At 45.6% G+C, this 17,423-nt stretch overlaps 1 protein-coding gene across 3 annotated transcripts in view; it reads right to left on the bottom strand.

Moving 5' to 3' along the window:
- LOC126354802 (uncharacterized) overlaps window positions 1–17,423 on the bottom strand; it is a 136,570-nt gene that overhangs the window by 81,916 nt on the left and 37,231 nt on the right. Inside the window, exon 1 of one of the 3 annotated variants that reach the window (XM_050004718.1) lies at window positions 1,654–1,676. The exons of the other annotated variants lie outside the window; for them this stretch is intronic. Within the exon in view, the coding sequence (XP_049860675.1) occupies window positions 1,654–1,661 (8 nt within the window). The 5' untranslated portion in view covers window positions 1,662–1,676. Of the gene's footprint in view, window positions 1–1,653; window positions 1,677–17,423 lie in introns of those variants that run through there. 3 annotated transcript variants of the gene reach the window in all.

Raw genomic sequence — 17,423 nt, 5'->3', positions numbered from 1 at the left:
CGCTCGATACAATTTTAAACGAGACTCGTCCGATCAGGAAAGAGGTTTCCAGTTATCAACAGTCCATTGTCGGTGTTGACGGTCTCAGGCGAGGCGTAAAGCTTTGTATCGTGCAGTCATCAAGGGTGCACGAGTGGGCCTTCCTAGGCGCGCAGTCCGGAACCGTGCGGCTGCTACGGTCGCAGGTTCGAATCCTGCCTCGGGCATGGATGTGTGTGATGTCCCTAGGTTAGTTAGGTTTAAGTAGTTCTAAGTTCTAGGGGGCTAATGACCACAGCAGTTGAGTCCCACAGTGCTCAGAGCCAGTTGAACCATTTTTAGTGGGCCTTCGTTCAACGGTTCACACGCTGACACTTGTTGCTGGTCCAGCATTGAAATCTGCATCAATTTGCGGGAGGGTTGCACTTCTGTCACGTTGAGCGATTCTCTTCAGGCGTCGTCGGTCCCGTTCTTGCAGGTTCTTTTTCCGGCCCACAGCGATGTCAGAGATTTGATGTTTTACTGGATTTCTGATATTCACAGTAGACTCGTGAAATGGTCAAAAAATGGTTCAAATGGCTATGAGCACTATGGGACTTAACATCTGAGGTCATCAGTCCCCTAGACTTAGAACTTGAAACGTCCCCTTGGAAAAATTATACACGACTGTGCTTAAACTGAAACACAATATTTTTTAGCGCAACGCAATCTGACTTTTAAACATCCTTACGAAAGAATGGCCCTGACTAACATTAACTTATACCTTTCACAAATCACTTACCTCACCAAAAATCTTCGTTACTCGAACTACTGCAATATAGCGAGCGCCACTACTGCCAGCTAAATAAAAGATTCAAACTACGGAAGGCACTAACTACTGATAGGCATAGTTAGCGAATGAAAGATTTTAACAGAGAACAAACAATGTATTTACCTTAATAGTCATAATATACATAGCAGTTCATGACGTCCATTCTTACAAATTTCAAAACTCCGCCATTTCTCTCCTCACATCCACCACTGCTGGCGGCTCGCCTCCAACTGCGCAACGCTACGTGCCGCTAACAGCCAACTGCCCAACACTACAATGGCGACTATTACAACAATGCCAACCAGCCACTGACTGCACACAGCACAGCCAGTGATTTTCATACAGAGCGCTACGTGGCGTTACCAATATAAAAAACCTAAACAGCCTACTTACAAAGTACTTAAACCTAACTAACCTAAGGACATCACACACATCCATGCCCGAGGCAGGATTCGAAACTGCGACCGTAGCAGTAGCGCGGTTCCGGACTGACGGGTCTAGAACCGCTCGGCCACAACGGCTGGATGAAATGGTCATATGGGAAAATCCTCACCTCATCGCTACCTCGGAGATGCTGTGTCCCATCGCTCGTGCTCCGACTACAACACCACGCTTAAACTTACTTAAGTCATGATAACCTGCCATTGTAGCCGCACTAACCGATCCAAAAACTGCGCCAGACACTTGTTGTCTGACATAGGCGTTGCCGACCGTAGCACCGTACTCTGCCTGTTTACATACTTTTGTATTTGAATACGCATCCCTGTACCAGTTTCTTTGGCGCTTCCGTGTATGTTTGGTCAAATGTTCTTGGGGTCGTTCATTATGAAGTGCTGAAGCTTGGACAAACTGTGACTGCAGACCTGTGCATAGATGGCTCGAGTAAATCAAGTGCGTAGCAGTTGTCAACAGCGAAGGCGTTGTTGTGCAACACGCTAATGGAAGACCGCATTACACAAGACGAAACCTAGAAGAAAATTAATGAGTTGGGGTGGAGGGCATTGTCTCACCCACCATACTCGCCCGATATTGCGCCATCGGATTTCCATTTATTCCGATCGCCACAACAATTTCCAAGTGGGAAAAAATTTATAATGTGAATAGTGTCAAATATACGAGGGTTGGAACTTTAATAGTGACATCTATTTGGCATATCTGGCAGAACGCCTCAAATTGCTTCGATGTCTTCCTTTAATCTTACGCGATCGGAATCCCAAACACTTGAGCAGTACTCAAGAACGGGTCGCTTTAGTGATTTCTACGCTGTCTCGTTTATATATCAGCTACAGATTCCTAGAATACACCCAATAAACCCAAGTCGATAGTTCGCCTTCCCTACTACCATCGTTAGGTACTTGCTCCATTTCATATCACATCGCAACTTTAGGCCCAGATATTTAATCCACATCAAGGAGCACACAGCTAATACTTTATTGAACATTACAGGATTTTTTCCGACTAATTTTCATTAATTTAAATTTTTCGATGTTTAGCAGAAGCTGCCATTGATCAGACCAAGTAGAAATTTTGACTAATTCATCCTGTACTCGCCTGCAGTTACTGAACAACGACACTTTTCCGTATACTGCAACGTCATCAGGATACAGTTACTGCTTACGCCCTCCGTGAGATCGTTTATGTATCAGGTTTGTTTCAGTTGCACTGTCATAATTTCGAGTCCGGCAGTGTGGGATGTATACATCACCTGACATCACAGGTATATTCATTAATCAATGCGCTCACAGAGTATGCTAAAAAAGATAATAGTTCCAACATCTGCCACCAGGTGAAAATATGGCGCCGTAAGCAATCAGAATGTCGTGAGAGTGCAGAAAACGGAGCGTGTCTATCAAACAAATGATAATGGTGGTTCTGGTACGTTCATTGTGGTTTGTTCACAAATTACAGCATGAGTTCAGTAAAGTTTCCCGAGATAACAACAAGCTGCACCTGTAAATTGCACGGTCGACAGTTGCTCGCAGCTTATCCGGTGTAATCAAAGTGATACGCAATCGTAGGCTGTCCTTCAGATCAGGAAGGGTCCAGATACGTCCCTCATAGATAGGATCTTCCAGGTACCCGCAAAATCAGAAGTCACATGGATTTAGGTCGGAGAATCTGGAAGGCCACACATCTTGAACTTGCCTAGAAACCATGCGACATTTACTGAACGGTTCTTTAAGCAAATCTTTGACCGGGCAAATGACATGTGGTGTCGCCACATCTTGCACGAAATAGTGGTGTGGACACAGATGCGTTTTCGCAAAGCTCGAATCACGTGTTGCGCAAGGAGATCATTATAACGTGCAGATGTCACTGTACACATTATAGGCTCACGAGATGTCATTTCCTCGAAGAAAAACAGACCGATATTGAAGGAGCTTGTGAAACCACGTCACACAGTCACGTAAGTGGAGTGCAGTGGATGTTCCAACACAACATGTGGCAGAATAAAACCCTATATTCGACAGCTCAGTGCATTCACGGCACCGTGCAGAGTGAAATGTGCAACGTTCATCCAAAGAATGTTCCCCGGCCACATGTTTCACAATATAGTGTCGGAAGTTCCATGCGGCTTTTCGCGGATGATGCTGTAGTATACAGAGCAGTTGCAGCATTAAAAAATTGCAGATAAATGTAGGAAGATCTGCAGCGGATAGGCACTTGGTGCAGGGAGTGGCAACTGACACTTAACATAGACAAATGTAATGTATTGCGAATACATAGAAAGAAGGATCCTTTATTGTATAATTATATTATAGCGGAACAAACCCTGGTAGCAGTCACTTCTGTAAAATATCTGGGAGTATGCGTGCAGAACGATTTGAAGTGGAATGATCATATAAAATTAATTGTTGGTAAGGCGGGTACCAGGTTGAGGTTCATTGGGAGAGTCCTTAGAAAATGTAGTCCAACAACAAAGGAGATGGCTTACAAAACACTAGTTCGACCTATATTTGAGTATTGCTCATCAGTGTGGGATCCGTACCAGGTCGGGTTGACGGAGGAGGTAGAGAAGATCCAAAGAAGTGCGGCGCGTTTCGTCACAGGGTTATTTGGTAAGCGTGATAGTGTTACAGAGATGTTTAGCAAACTCAAGTGGCAGACTCTGCAAGAGAGGTGCTCTGCATCGTGGTGTAGCTTGCTCTCCAGGTTTCGAGAGGGTGCGTTTCTGGATTAGGTATTGTATTGCTTCCCCCTGCTTATACCTCCCGAGGAGATCACGAATGTAAAATTAGAGAGATTCGAGCGTGCACGGAGGCTTTCCGGCAGTCGTTCTTCCCGCGAACCATACGCGACTGGCACAGAAGAGGGAGGTAATGACAGTGGCACGTAAAGTGCCCTCCGCCACACACCGTTGGGTGGCTTGCGGACTATAAATTTAGATGTAGGTTTCATCCATTTCCAGGCGTGCCAAGAAACAAAGGCCAAAGTAACGGTGACGTAGCCTATCTTAAAGCTTCATTTGGTGCTCTTTATGCATCTTGTACAGATACCAGTGTAAAACGCGCCACAAAATGTTTTGGAGTGTTGTTCGGGGAAGAGAGAATTCCCATGACACAGTTGGAGCACTGGTTGTAGAATTGGAGTCACGTGCTGCACTGTCGGCTACAGCTACTACAACTTAATCAACAACTGCCATGCGAATGGGGCGCCTCCCTCTCACCGTTGCACTGCCTATTCCACCTGTTTCTTCAGTTTTATTGGTCATATTCCTTAGCCCATTTCTTGAATGGTGTGTCTTCGTAGTGATATTCCTGCAGTTCAGCGCTGCTATTGCTTTCATTCTGATAAAACAACTTCACCAGCAGTGCACGCTCTTTCTTCTCATTAGCTACTGCATTTCGTATGTAAAACTTCAACCAAGACCATTTACAGCAACAGTCAAACCAAATCAACACTCGTCGCTAAGAGACGAGCAGCATACTGACGTCAAAACAGAAAACTTATCACGCTTTGACTGCTTACAGCGGAGTATGTTCACATGGTGACAGGAAGTGGAACTATTATTTTTTCTGCGTAATATGAGTGTCCGCTGATTAATGAACGTACCTACGATGTTTCAGCCTTCTGCAAGGTATACCGCCTGCACTGTTACAATTGGAACACCGTTCGTTTAACTATAGCCACCCGGTATATAGAGAACGTCAGCGGTACTATCACACTTCAGTGGGGCACTCCTGACGATGTGTCCGACGAACACTGTCCGTCCAGTATTACAACTGGGTTCTATTATTTAAGAAGCCTTCGAGCCTCACACAAGTTGTAAGTAGGCTGTTTAGGTTTTTGTGTTGATAACAACACGAAGCGCTCTGTATGAAAATCACTGACTGTGCTGTGTGCAGTCTGTGGCTGGTTTGCACTGTTGGGATATTTGCTATTGTAGTGTTGGGCAGTTGGATGTGAACAGCGCGTAGCGTTGTGCAGTTGGAGGTGAGCCACCAGCAGTGGTGGATGTGGGGAGAGAGATGGCAGAATTTTGAGAGCGGACGATCTGGACGTGTGTCCATCAGAAAGAGTCACGAACTGATATATGTATATATGATCACTTTTGAACATTATTAAGGTAAATACATTGTTTGTTCTCTATCAAAATCTTTCATTTGCTAACTATGCCTATTAGTAGTTAGTGCCTTCAGTAGTTAGAATCTTTTATTTAGCTGGCAGTATTGGAGCTCGCTGCATTGCGGTAGTTCGAGTAACGAAGATTTTTGTGAGGTAAGTGATTCATGAAAGGTATAGGTTATTGTTAGACAGGGCCATTCTTTCGTAGGGATTTTTGAAAGTCAGATTGCGTTGCGCTAAAATATTGTGTGTCAGTTTAGTGTTGATCAGAATAAGTAAAGAGAGAAATGTCTGACTACGTTCAGTTCTGCCCAGCTGTTAGGAAATCAGATAACGTAAGAGGTTAACCAGTACAGTAATTGATAAAAATTTTCTAAGGGGACGTTAAAAGTCCGAGAACCTACCCCATATGTTCGGACCTTGGTTAACTGTCTGCAGTGGGACAGTGCGGCAAATGCTTTTCGGAAATCCTGGAATATGGAGTTTACCTATTGCCCTTCATCCATGGTTCGCAGGATATAGTACGAGGAAAATACAAACTGAATTTAGCACGAGTGATGCTTTCTGAATCCGTGTTCAACTGTGGAAGAACTTTTCTGTCTCTAGGAAATTTTTGGTATTCTAACACTGTGTATGCTCTAGAATGGTACTGAATGATGTCTCCTGGGGTGACTACTTTACTGTCTGGCTCGTTTATTCAACGGAATCGACAACCTCTACATTTTGTATCATTTATCATGAAACAGAAAATCAGAGGAGTCACATAGGACGTTGTGACTTACCTGCCAGCGTGCCGATTTCTGGACGGCCTTGACTATTTGTAAGACTGTTGCTGCCACAGTCAGTTGCCGCTACTGTATAATTACACCATATAAAATGAATATTAAGAAAAGCAGAGGTCAGACTGAGATTCATAGGAAGAACCTAAGGAAATGTAACTCATCCTCGAACGAAGCGACTTGTATGGCGCTTGTTCGATTGATTCTTGAATAGACCAATGTTCATCAGTCTGGGACCCTTACCAGGCAGGACTAATAGAAGAGACAGAGAAGATCCAACGAAGAGCGACGCGTTTCGTCACAGGATCGTGTAGTTGCCGCGAGAGCGTTACAGAGGAGCTCAACGAACTCCAGTGGCAGTCTTTACAAGAGAAGTGTTGTGCATCACGGAGACGTTTACTATTGAAATTTCCAGTAAGCACTTTCGGCAAAGAGTCGGATAACGTATTACTTCTCCCCCCCCCCCCCCCCCCCTCCCAAGCACGTCTTACGAAATGACCACGATGAGAAAAGTCGAGAAACTACAATTAATACAGAGGCTTACCGACAATCATTCTTCCTAATCGCCATTCGCAAGTGGAACAGGGAAGGAGGGACCAGTTACTGGTACCAGAACTGCCGTCCTCCACACGCCGTTAGGTGGCTTAAGGGACATGGTGTAGATGTACTTCTGCTTAAAAGGGTGACAAGAAAGATTTTAGATTACTAGAGCAGTCAACTTGAAACATTCGTCTCTGAAATGGTTTAGTATAAATGGACGTTATTGCTGGGTAACGTGCAGTAACCTTTAGGCAAGGGAGCGCTGAGCAAAGTTGTGGGGGATGGGCAAGACCCGTCGTGGACCATCCAATGTGTTCATAAGATGCTTCTAAAACATAGATAATTTCACCGTAGATTTAAATATAATCCACGGCCTTGTTCACAAACGTGAAGTAGATGACGCGGGAACGAGTGTAAGGGAAGCCATGCGTGAAGTGTTCAACGAGCTTGAAAGCTCTGCCGATAAAGGGAAATGCTGAATTGTTCAGACTTTGCTTAGTTCAGAAAGGGCATCAAAACCATCTGTGCAGACACTTAGGGACTATAATATCACCGAAGCGGAAGATGACAGAGAAGCGGCTGAAAAACTAAATTGTGTTTTCTGAAATCGTTTCACTGAAGATCTTATTACTGTTTCTCCAATAAATCGTTGCTCAAACACCAAAATGACAGATGGAAACCAGAGTTACTGCAGGATAGAAAATCATCTAAGTCGCTCAGCAGAAGCAAGGTGAGTGGACCTGTTAGATACCTATATGATTATGTGTACGCTATGCGGATGCACTTGCTCCTTTATTAGCACCATTCTATGGTCGGTAGTTGTAGAAACTAAGCGATCTAAATGATATCAAAAATGCGATGGTCATTCCCGTTTTAATGCTGGGTCATCGAGCACAGGCACACAACTCTTAGTCTATGTCGTTGACGTCAATAAGTTGTAGAATTTTTAACAATTTTTTCGTATATTACGACTTTCAAGGACATCGGAATTCTTCTCTGTGGGATCGATATGGGTTCTGCAACAAAAGGATCCTCGATCTATTCGACAGAGAGAGATACAGATGGCTGCAGATGCCGGCGGCCGGGTTGATAAGTCCAAATGTTCAAATGTGTGTGAAATTTAATGGGGCTTAACTGCTAAGGTCATCAGTCCCTAAGCTTACACACTACCTAACCTAAATTATCCTAAGGACAAACACACACACCCATGCCCGATGCAGGACTCGAACCCCCGCCGGGGTCAGCCGCACAGTCCATGATTGCTGTGTGGTTGATAAGTACTGCGGGGGTAAAACAGATCCCCATCTGGATCTCCGGACTGGCAGTATTGACGAGGATGTTGTGATCAGAAAAAAAGTCTGGCGTTCTTCGGATCGGAGCGTGGAATGCTAAATATACACTCCTGGAAATTGAAATAAGAACACCGTGAATTCATTGTCCCAGGAAGGGGAAACTTTATTGACACATTCCTGGGGTCAGATACATCACATGATCACACTGACAGAACCACAGGCACATAGACACAGGCAACAGAGCATGCACAATGTCGGCACTAGTAATGCAGGCACACAGCAATGCAGGCTGCTATTCTCCCATGGAGACGATCGTAGAGATGCTGGATGTAGTCCTGTGGAACGGCTTGCCATGCCATTTCCACCTGGCGCCTCAGTTGGACCAGCGTTCGTGCTGGACGTGCAGACCGTGTGAGACGACGCTTCATCCAGTCCCAAACATGCTCAATGGGGGACAGATCCGGAGATCTTGCTGGCCAGGGTAGTTGACTTACACCTTCTAGAGCACGTTGGGTGGCACGGGATACATGCGGACGTGCATTGTCCTGTTGGAACAGTAAGTTCCCTTGCCGGTCTAGGAATGGTAGAAGGATGGGTTCGATGACGGTTTGGATGTACCGTGCACTATTCAGTGTCCCCTCGACGATCACCAGAGGTGTACGGCCAGTGTAATAGATCGCTCCCCACACCACGGTGCTGGGTGTTGGCCCTGTGTGCCTCGGTCGTATGCAGTCCTGATTGTGGCGCTCACCTGCACGGCGCCAAACACGCATACGACCATCATTGGCACCAAGGCAGAAGCGACTCTCATCGCTGAGGACGACACGTCTCCATTCGTCCCTCCATTCACGCCTGTCGCGACACCACTGGAGGCGTGCTGCACGATGTTGGGGCGTGAGCGGAAGACGGCCTAACGGTGTGCGGGATCGTAGCCCAGCTTCATGGAGACGGTTGCGAATGGTCCTCGCCGATACCCCAGGAGCAACAGTGTCCCTAATTTGCTGGGAAGTGGCGGTGCGGTTCCCGACGGCACTGCGTAGGATCCTACGGTCTTGGCGTGCATCCGTGCGTCGCTGCGGTCCGGTCCCAGGTCGACGGGCACGTGCACCTTCCGCCGACCACTGGCGACAACATCGATGTACTGTGGAGACCTCACGCCCCACGTGTTGAGCAATTCGGCGGTACGTCCACCCGGCCTCCCGCATGCCCACTATACGCCCTCGCTCAAAGTCCGTCAACTGCACATACGGTTCACGTCCACGCTGTCGCGGCATGCTACCAGTGTTAAAGATTGCGATGGAGCTCCGTATGCCACGGCAAACTGGCTGACACTGACGGCGGCGGTGCACAAATGGTGCGCAGCTAGCGCCATTCGACGGCCAACACCGCGGTTCCTGGTGTGTCCGCTGTGCCGTGCGTGTGATCATTGCTTGTACAGCCCTCTCGCAGTGTCCGGAGCAAGTATGGTGGGTCTGACACACTGGTGTCAATGTGTTCTTTTTTCCATATCCAGGAGTGTATTAATGGGGTATGCTCGTACAAGCAGTGCTAGTAGGGAAAGGTATACGTGAGAATTTATGTGATTTTGTAACGCAGGAGAAGAGCTACTGGCAAAAATAAAGTAGTGAGGGCGGATAGTGAGTCGTGTTTCGGTGGCTCAGGTGGCAGAGCACTTACCAGCGATACCAGGTTCGAGTCCCGGTCCGACACACAGTTTTCGTCTACCAGCAGGTTTGAAACTAGCGCACACTCCTCTGCAGAGTGAAAATTCATTCTGGACATTTTGTGTTTATTACACACAGTTTCATTCCCTATTCCCAAGAGCTGCACAATTGGGAATATTTGTGAGTGGATTTCTAGTTCCCGCGTTAGTCTGATAATCAAGGGAAATTGCCCAAAAACCCAGGTCCAACAAAGGGAATCCGAGATATTTTAATTTTTTTCAGGTCAGTTTTTACTATTGTCATAATCAAAAATTGAAACAGATTGTGTGTGTGTGTGTGTGTGTGTGTGTGTGTGTGTGAGTGTGTGTGTGTGTTTTTAGAGTTTAGAACTCGAGATGGATAACTTGTTTCTGTAAACAGTTTCGCTCCTTCCCCACTACTGGCCTGCTACAACCGAGTTGTATAAAATTTATAAAACGGTCACTTATTCAAATCTACACAACCTGTACACGAAGGCTGCCACAACAGCTTTTCTGTCTTTCCACGTACGTCATTTTGAGACATTACAGTCGGTTCTGCATCTGCCGATTCTCTTTCAATACCGAAAATAAATCCATAGAAATAGTAAAATACAGTGTTACGATGTAGTGGTCACAGGTTCGAATCCTGCCTCGGGCATGGATGTGTGTGATGTCCTTAGGTTACTTAGGTTTAAGTAGTTCTAAGTTCTAGGGGACTGATGACCACAGCAGTTTTTAAGTCCCATAGTGCTCAGAGCCATTTGAACCATTTTTTGATGTAGTGGTGGAGACACCACAATGATCTGTCTAGTCTAACTCTCTAAATAGCACAGTCTAAGTCACGACATTTTTACCTATTTTCGATGACTGATTTCAGCCAGTAAAAGCCGTCTTCAGATCGAGGCCTCTAACTGCTCTGGACGTGTTAGCGCGCGCGCCTTTGTACCTGTCCCTGTGTGCTATGAACGTGTTTACTCGCGCCACCAGTCCTACCTGGTGCTGTGAACGTGTCTACGTGTGGCGCGAATATTTACGTTCAGAGCACACAGAGACAGGTGCAAAGGCGAGCGCGTTAACACGTCCAGAGCAGTTAAAGGGATAGAAACTCGTCGCGGCTACTGTTGTGTGTCGTCAAGTTCACAGCTGGCTGTTGCACGACGTGTTGTTATGTCTGAAATAGGCAATACTGCTAAAAACCAGTGACCGAAAATATAGTACAGAACAACATCGTGATCTGTGAGGGGTCAAAAAGTTTTCGTCGGATGCCGTTGCTGCAGCGTATAGGCAACGTAGCCCGACTCCGATGCTCGTATGCAGGGGGGTTTCAGATGTGGTGGTCAGTACTCAGGGATATGGAGGAATGATCATTCGAAACAAAGCCAACTAAACAAGGGCTCTAAAACGCGTACCGTAAGAGCTATGAGCAATTTTTTGATCTTCGATAGCGTGAAACAAATCTTTTTTTCTGCAAGCTCTTTGCTTTCCATGTTCTGGGAAGTGCTACTATGCACCCAGGCAAGAAAAATACGTCCAGTATACATGTGCTCTAAAATTCATACCTTAAGAGCTATGAATAATTGTTCATCATCCCCCCTTCGAAACACAACTCTTCTATACTCCATTCACCGAAACAAGAGACGTACTGTAAACACGGCAAGGCGCGTGACCCCAGCGCTGCCGTCGAGGGGTGTACAAGGCACGGGCGTCAGAAATTATAAAATAAAAGTCGTGTTTTTTATAATTTTGCACCTGAACATGATAAAGTGATCAGACACATTTTTTTGCATTACATTAAAATTTATTGTCACTGAAAAAGAGAAATATTTAAGCTTTCAGGAAAAGTTGTTTTTTCGCGTTACTCTATATTTATCACGCCACATCTTCTAAACTGTGTGTCGCACAGCAAAATAATTTTATAATTGCCTTCAGTACTATATTTTGATGACGTCTGCAAATTTTCTGCCCAATAAAGTCAGTAATAGTGAAGTAATAAATTAAAATCTCACATCCGATGCAGACTTTTAGCAAATCATCATCCGAAAAATAGTAAGCGACAAAGTTTCCCCCTTTAAATTTTTTTCTGGGGGTGTAAGCGAGAAAAGTTTCAGAAAGATTTGAATTTAATTTTGTAGTTTGTTCGAATGCGATGGGTGCAACCGTTTGTCCTTTATGAGCGATGCATTGTGCAGTTCACAGGCGCGGCGCTTAGTCAGTGTGACCATCTCAGTTGCAGGTGTGAGCTCGTTAGTGGATGTTTTACAGTGGCGATTTCAGGATATCTTAAGTTCATCTGTAAAGGTGCTTTAAAGACTAGTTGTTGATTATTAGAGTAAGTATATGTGTTTGTAGTCACGCTGAGCATTCACTGTTTATGTGCGCATCCAATAGCAGCGCATGGTTTCTTATTTTATATATTCACTTATTTCATTAGCATCACATCCTGTTTTCAGTCCACCAAAGAAACGAGCGAAGAAGAAATCATTAAGTTCTTCTGAGAAGCACATGGTGCTTAATGTGTATAAAACGGAACTGTTACGTCCAGAACAGTCGATGAGTGACATTGTTTCGAAAACAGCTGCAGCTACAGGTGTTGGACGTTCTTCAGTGCATCGTGTGATAAGTGAGTACAAGGCCACACACTCTTTGAAGTCTCCCAAGAAAGGAAAATTACGACAGAAACTTTCTGAAAGTGTTGATGACTTCGATAGAAATGTGATACGAAGGAAAGTACACGAATTTTTTTTTCGTAACGAATTGCCAACAATTGATAAAGTGCTTACAGTCGTGAACGAAGATGCAGATCTGGGCAATTTTTGGAGGACTACATTTTATAAGTTGTTGAGAGAAATGAATTTCAAATATGTCCGGCGTGGATGCAATAGCATGTTAATAGACAGGGATGACATCATTTTATGGAGGCGGCGTTATCTTCGAACCATTAAACGGTTGAGGGATGAAGGCAGACCCATTTACTATTTGGATGAGACGTGGGTGAACACAGGACATACCCGAAGTTACGTCTGGGTACATGACACTATAAATTCCTCAAAACAAGCGTTTCTGTCCGGATTATCCACCGGAAGCAAGGGCCCATCAGATGAAGGGAAATGTCTGATTATCGCACATATTGGCAGCAAAGCAGGGTTCGTTGAAGGATGTTTGTTGACTTTCGAATCCAAGAGGCGGCGTTATCTTCGAACCATTAAACGGTTGAGGGATGAAGGCAGACCCATTTACTATTTGGATGAGACGTGGGTGAACACAGGACATACCCGAAGTTACGTCTGGGTAGATGACACTATAAATTCCTCAAAATAAGCGTTTCTGTCCGGATTATCCACCGGAAGCAAGGGCCCATCAGGTAAAGGGAAACGTCTGATTATTGCACATATTGGCAGCAAAGCAGGGTTCGTTGAAGGATGTTTGTGGACTTTCGAATCCAAGAGGCAGCATTATCTTTGAACCATTAAACGGTTGAGGGATGAAGGCAGACCCATTTACTATTTGGATGAGACGTGGGTGAATGCAGGACATACCCGAAGTTACGTCTGGGTAGATGACACTATAAATTCCTCAAAACAAGCGTTTCTGTCCGGATTATCCACCGGAAGCAAGGGCCCATCAGGTAAAGGGAAACGTCTGATTATCACACATATTGGCAGCAAAGCAGGGTTCGTTGAAGGATCTTTGTGGACTTTCGAATAAAAGAAAAGTAGAGATTATCATGAGGAGATGTGCGCTGAAACCTTCGAGAAGTGGTTTCAAGATGTTCTTCCTCGGCTTCAGGAAAATGCAGTTATTGTTCTCGATAAAGCGCCGTACCATTCTTGGAGAAAAGAAAAAGCTCCCAATGCGAATTCCAATAGGCACGAAATATCAGAGTGGGTAAAATCTAAAAACATCGATTTCGAAGATGGTATGTTGAAGTAAGATCTTTTAGATATAGTTAAAAATCACAGCGCACAATGAATACGCAATAGTTGAAATGGCGAATAATGCAGGAAAAACTGTTCTCAGAATTCCTCCGTACCACTGTGAATTAAACGCCATCGAGTCAGCGAAAAACAAAACATACAAAATGTCAGAAGTTAAAGTACTGATAGAAGAAGCAGCAAGAACAGTGTCTGCAGAGGATTGGAACAAGTGCGTCCTCCATGTCGTAGAAAAAGTGGAAACTCAAATGTAGAAATCAGACTGCATTATAGAGGAGATAGAGGAGCGGTTTGTTATAAACCTCAATGAAAACAGTTCAAGTTCGACAGAGTGAACCTTGTTTCGCCCTTTATCATTATTATTACTAGTATTGTTATTACAATTAACAATTAGTTGTGTTTGAATGGAGTGTTTTGTTAGCAACCTGAATGAAAATAAATCTGTTTCGACAGAATGAACTCAGTTTAACATTATTTCGTACATTGTTGCCCAGGTTTCTCACGGTCCGCTGTGACAGCTCGGCAGCCAGCAGAACGCCGCCAGCTGCAAAGCGTGCGCCAAGGATTTTCCACACCCCTACGTATCACGTGAACACCGAATGCTTTCTCTTGAAACGAGTGTAGTCGCTCACGTGACACTGTTTATGTTTCGTCCCAGCTCTCGGTGAATAGAATATAATGAACAAGTGCTCATAACTTTTAAGGTATGCTTTTTAATGCGCATTTTTAATGGACTTTCTTTCCTTGTCTTGAACCATACTACAACTTCCCAAAATATGGAAAGCAAAGAGCTTTCAGTAGAAGAGATTTGTTTCACAGTATCGAAGATCAAGAATTGCTCATAGCTCTTGAAGTATGCGTTTTACAGCCCATGTTTACCTGACTTTTTGTTTCGAATGATCATTCCTGTCACATCCTCGAATATTGACTAACGCTTCTGAAACACCCTATCTCAGCACAGACATCGAGGCAGGAGTCCAGTTCAAATGGTTCAAATGGCTCTGAGCACTATGGGACTTAACTTCTGAGGTCATCAATCCCCTAAAACTTAGAGCTACTTAAACCTAACTAACCTATGGACATCACTCACATCCATGCCCGAGACAGGATTCGAACCTGCGACCGTAGCGGTAACGCGGTTCCAGACTGTAGCGCCTAGAACCGCTCGGCCCCTCCGGCCGGCAGGAGTTTAGTAAAGCATTCGTGTCCTTCCGACGTGCGCTGGAAATATATAAAAGTGAACTACAGAGACGTTATTATCAAAGGCGTCCAAACGGGATTACCGTGATGTTCTTTTCTTGGCTACTGAAGGACGAACACCAGTAGTCATCCACGGGAGAATGAAGACTGTGTATGGCGCAGCATGTCTGTCTCCACCGTTGTGAAATGGTGTGCCAAGGAATGTTGCTGCTTCATGATAACGCACGTCGCAATACAGCAAGTGTCGTAAAGCAGAATTTACGGAAACTACAGTGGGACACACTCGAGGCGCCGCTCTATAGTCCTTATGTCTTCCCATGCGATTATCACTCCATCGGTCCCTTCGAGAAGTCTTTGAAGGGATGACGATTCCCGTCGGACGGGGATGTGCAGTGGGCAGGTATGGACTTCTTCGAGCAGCAGGACGTGGCGTTTTACCAAGTGGGTATCTTCAAACGGGTGCCTCGATGGGGTGATTGGCTCAACGCTCACCGCGATTTTGTTCGACAGGTATACCGATACTGAGACTTCACGGCCTTCGAACGGAAACTTTTTAATCGTTCCTCATAGACTGTGTTATTCAGGCAACGAAAAAAATACGTAAAATTAAGGAAACAATACTAAATATGATTGTATTGGCTAATACGTTTTGACATGGTATTTTATGCGCTTTCTAATCGCGCTATTACACTTTATACAGATTGACAACTATTGAACTATATAAAAAACCTAAATTAGTTACAAACTACGGCGTACACATACATTATTCAACAAGTAAACATCACTACAGATTTCCAGAATGAGATTTTCACTCTGCAGCGGAGTGTGCGCTGATATGAAACTCCCTGGCAGATTAAAACTGTGTGCCGGACCGAGACTCGAACTCGGGAACTTTGCCTTTCGCGGGCAAGTGCACTACCATCTGAGCTACTCAATCACGACTCACGACCCGTCCTCTCATTTCGCAGGAGCGCTTATGTGAAGTTTGGAAGGCAAGAGACGAGGTAGTGTCGGAAGTAAAGTTGTGAGGACGAGTCGTGAGTCAAGCTTGGGTAGCTCAGATGGTAGAGCACTTGTCCGCGAAAGGCAAAGGTCCCGAGTTCGGGTCCCGGTCGGGCACAAAGTTTTAATCTGCCAGGGAGTTTCATATCAGCGCACACTCCGCTGCAGAGTGAAAATCTCATTCTGGAAACATCCCCCAGGCTGTGGCTAAGCCATGTCTCCACAGTATCCTTTCTTTCAGGAGTGCTAGTTCTGCAAGGTTCGCAGGAGAGCTTCTGTAAAGTTTGGAAGGTAGGAGACGGATGCTCGCAGAAGTAAAGCTGTGAGTAGCGGGCGTGAGTCGTGCTTCGGTAGCTCAGATGGTAGACGACTTGCCCGCGAAAGGCAAAGGTCCCGAGTTCGAGTCTCGGTCGGGCACACAGTTTTAATCTGCCAGGAAGTTTCATGTCAGCGCACACTCCGCTGCAGAGTGAAAATCTCATTCTGGAAGCATCCCCCAGGCTGTGGCTAAGCCATGTCTCCGGAATATCCTTTCTTTCAGGAGTGCTAGTTCTGCAAGGTTCGCAGGAGAGCTTCTGTAAAGTTTGGAAGGTAGGAGACGGTTACTGGCAGAAGTAAAGCTGTGAGTACCGAACGTGAGTCGTGCTTCGGTAGCTCAGTTGGTAGAGCACTTGCCCGCGAAAGGCAAACGTCCCGAGTTCGAGTCTCTTTCGGGCACACAGTTTTAATCTGCCAGGAAGTTTCATATCAGCGCACACTCCGCTGCAGAGTGAAAATCTCATTCTGGAAACATCCCGCAGGCTGTGGCTAAGCCATGTTTCCGCAGTATCCTTTCTTTCAGGAGTGCTAGTTCTGCAAGGTTCGCAGGAGAGCTTCTGTAAAGTTTGGAAGGTAGGAGACGGATGCTCGCAGAAGTAAAGCTGTGAGTAGCGGGCGTGAGTCGTGCTTCGGTAGCTCAGATGGTAGACGACTTGCCCGCGAAAGGCAAAGGTCCCGAGTTCGAGTCTCGGTCGGGCACACAGTTTTAATCTGCCAGGAAGTTTCATGTCAGCGCACACTCCGCTGCAGAGTGAAAATCTCATTCTGGAAGCATCCCCCAGGCTGTGGCTAAGCCATGTCTCCGGAATATCCTTTCTTTCAGGAGTGCTAGTTCTGCAAGGTTCGCAGGAGAGCTTCTGTAAAGTTTGGAAGGTAGGAGACGGTTACTGGCAGAAGTAAAGCTGTGAGTACCGAACGTGAGTCGTGCTTCGGTAGCTCAGTTGGTAGAGCACTTGCCCGCGAAAGGCAAACGTCCCGAGTTCGAGTCTCTTTCGGGCACACAGTTTTAATCTGCCAGGAAGTTTCATATCAGCGCACACTCCGCTGCAGAGTGAAAATCTCATTCTGGAAACATCCCGCAGGCTGTGGCTAAGCCATGTTTCCGCAGTATCCTTTCTTTCAGGAGTGCTAGTTCTGCAAGGTTCGCAGGAGAGCTTCTGTAAAGTTTGGAAGGTAGGAGACGGATGCTCGCAGAAGTAAAGCTGTGAGCAGCGAGCGTGAGTCGTGCTTCGGTAGCTCAGATGGTAGACGACTTGCCCGCGAGAGGCAAAGGTCTCGATTTCGGGTCTCCATCGGGCACACAGTTTTAATCTGCCAGAA

This window comes from Schistocerca gregaria, chromosome 3 (assembly GCF_023897955.1).
Source record: "Schistocerca gregaria isolate iqSchGreg1 chromosome 3, iqSchGreg1.2, whole genome shotgun sequence".
Lineage (NCBI taxonomy): Eukaryota > Metazoa > Arthropoda > Insecta > Orthoptera > Acrididae > Schistocerca > Schistocerca gregaria.
Note: the sequence above shows the minus strand (reverse complement) of the source record. Positions and strands in the feature narration are given on the sequence as shown.